General features: G+C 40.8%; 1 protein-coding gene across 1 annotated transcript; it reads right to left on the reverse strand.

The window, feature by feature from the left end:
• Positions 1-472: 472 nt before the first annotated feature.
• On the reverse strand, positions 473-2610 carry SARC_13983 (hypothetical protein; the record flags this gene model as incomplete). The annotated part of the gene is made up of 4 exons (XM_014291887.1): positions 473-506; positions 868-967; positions 1459-1681; positions 2491-2610. Coding segments are annotated over 4 exons (477 nt in total), but the record flags the coding sequence as incomplete, so codon positions are not given.
• Positions 2611-2831: the final 221 nt, after the last annotated feature.

The raw sequence follows: 2831 nt of genomic DNA on the forward strand, positions 1-2831 counted from the left end.
TATATATATACCCTGTGTCGTATCCTCTCGCTGTGCCATTTGATACTGAGAAGTCTGACCAGCTCTGTCTATTTATACAACAAGTGTTCTATCAATAGCACTCATTTGTAACATGCATGACAGATTGTAATCAAAAAAGGCATGACAAGCAAGTCGTATGTGGTGCATTACAATCTATCAGTACACATACGCATAAGAGACTGGTAGTCTGGTACGGAACAGTTGCGCCCAGGCATTATTATGTATACATATCATATAAAAACATATATATATATGTATGTATATATATATATATCATATAAAACATATACATATATATATATATTGGCCTTTCTGCGCCAGACTGCCCGCATTGATTGAACCACAGTCGATGTCGTATCAATTGTCGATGATGTGTATACAATTCTCGCATAACTATCAAGCCAAGCCCCATAACTGCTTCTTCGAAAGAGAAGGTTGGGCTTCCCATGTAGCTGTAAATGTAGTATATGATACTTCTTGCAACCCTATTCAAATATAAAAGGTTAAAATATGGTACTTCAATTGAACAGGTTAAAATATGGTGCTCTAATTTAAAAGTTAAAATACGATCTGCGGATAGACAGCACATGCACTCATGTTGATCAGCAAAATACCAGGAATGTACACCATGTTTGTACCGTTAGGGTTTAGGGTTTAGTATCTGCTTTATTACCTGTGCCTGTATTGTGAGTCGAGACATCAGATATCTATAACCCAACTGCTCATCACAAACAGACATGCGCAACACGTCTGTTTCCGTACCGTAACTACTCACCTGTCTCATAGTATGAGAACTCAGATACCACACATATACATCGCAAAAGCCTAGCCCCACTACCAACGCACCTGGGCTTGGAAAAAAAGCCATGATCAAGGTCCGGTTTTAGACTGTATAAGGTCATCCCATGTAATGCCACAGAGTCAGCTCGGAGGTGCATGGCGTGGTCTGTGGAATAAATGTGAATGTGAGCTGTGTCTAAAATTAGAACTACCTGTGAGTGCAGCAGTGAACATGATGTGTGTAGGAATACATAAGCACTTGTACATCCAAACATAGGTGCAGATATAAATAGAAATACATGTGGGAGCAGTGACCATAATGTGTGTAGGTATACATAAGCACCTGTACATCCAAACATGGGTGTATATACGGCGCGACTATCTATTGGCATAAGCTTAGTAGCTGAACAATGAATTGTCAACCAGAAAGACAAATCAAAATCCTCTTGTTTTAAATTATAATACGTAGTCCACAGTGGGTACAGTAGTGACTGGCAGAGCACCTCCAGTGGGTGTGTCCCCAAAAATGAGGGCCAATCACAATTCACAACTTAACCATCATCCAATCGCATTCATCCTGTCATGCTCCAGAATTCTAACACCCCTCGGTATTTGTCCAATATATACCACTGCCCTGACTTTCTTCAAAACACATACCTCGACACGAATGTACTTCAAAATCCTCCAACACAATCTGAGACATGCCGTTCACGTGCGTGTTGCTAAGTCCCAATCGAAACGCGCGAGCATTGCCGAACGCCGCCAGACAGGTGACGTCGACATTCGCTGAACACCCAAGGATGTGTACAACCCTGTACCAGCACAGCCATGTGATTGGTTGTTCTATTAATATACACTGTACGAGAGGTCGGATGATAAACTGATACTTTTATGAATTTTTGCCTGTGTGTGGCTACCGGATTGATTCGTGCTTGGATCGTGGCGTTGTATTTATATGCTGGTGACAAGTGTTCAGACAAACATCAATGGTGTGGAAAGTTTCTGATAGTACTTTAGGGTTGAGAGTTTTAGGGATATAGGGTTTTAGGGTTTTAGGGTTTAGGCATCCCATAGTATATATGAAGATATAGAATGCACGTGATACGGTGTTATTGTGAGTTAACTCGATACGAACAATACATTTGAGTGAAGTGCTAGGCAAGCCCCACTCAGACAAGCAACGTTGCAGAGGTGATCTCCGAAATCAATATGAACGGGTAGCGTCTGAGTACACATTTTGTGTGTGCGACTACTGAGATTGGCGTGTTCATTTGTATATATGCCTGTCCAACAATCGTAGGAGTCGTAATATATGTACGTGTGTGTGTGTGTGCTTAAGGGTGACACATTTGTGTGTATAAGCATATAAACACATACATACATATATTACCACTCACACGATTGTTGGATAGGCATATATACACATCAACACGTGTGTATGTGCTTAAGGGTGCCTGTCGCCAGGTACTTCTCTGTACTAGTACATCTGAGATCACCAATGTCTCCGCATTCAGGGGTAAGCCATGATGAAGTGTCAACTGCTCTACCGGTATCCTCTCTAAACCTGTTCTATCATGTGTATATTTAGCGCTACATTGTATATGTAATAGGACAGTGATATGAGCGAACGCCATGATACTATATCAGCTACAAGTGTACGAATTGATAGGCGGGATATAGATAACATACGATATCAAGTTGGTCAGCAGCATCTGTAGATACGCAAGGTTCTGAGTCTATCTGTTCAATGTTGTAACACTTAAAAGTAATACCAATCTCTCTCATCACGGAACACTCTTGCTTCCACTTCACACTATGCAGCCCGCGACTACCCATTCCTGTGGACACACTGCCCTCCGTGTATAGGATATACAGCCCCATGCACATGCACGTGTAGATAAGGTCAGTATCACTTTAACCCACAGCAACTGCATGTGTGTGATTATATACAACATTCCATTACAAAAATGACTATATATATACGCCACTATATATATATATATAAAGATTACAAAACGATATATACATAC

Source organism: Sphaeroforma arctica (assembly GCF_001186125.1).
Source record: "Sphaeroforma arctica JP610 unplaced genomic scaffold supercont1.3996, whole genome shotgun sequence".
Lineage (NCBI taxonomy): Eukaryota > Ichthyosporea > Ichthyophonida > Sphaeroforma > Sphaeroforma arctica.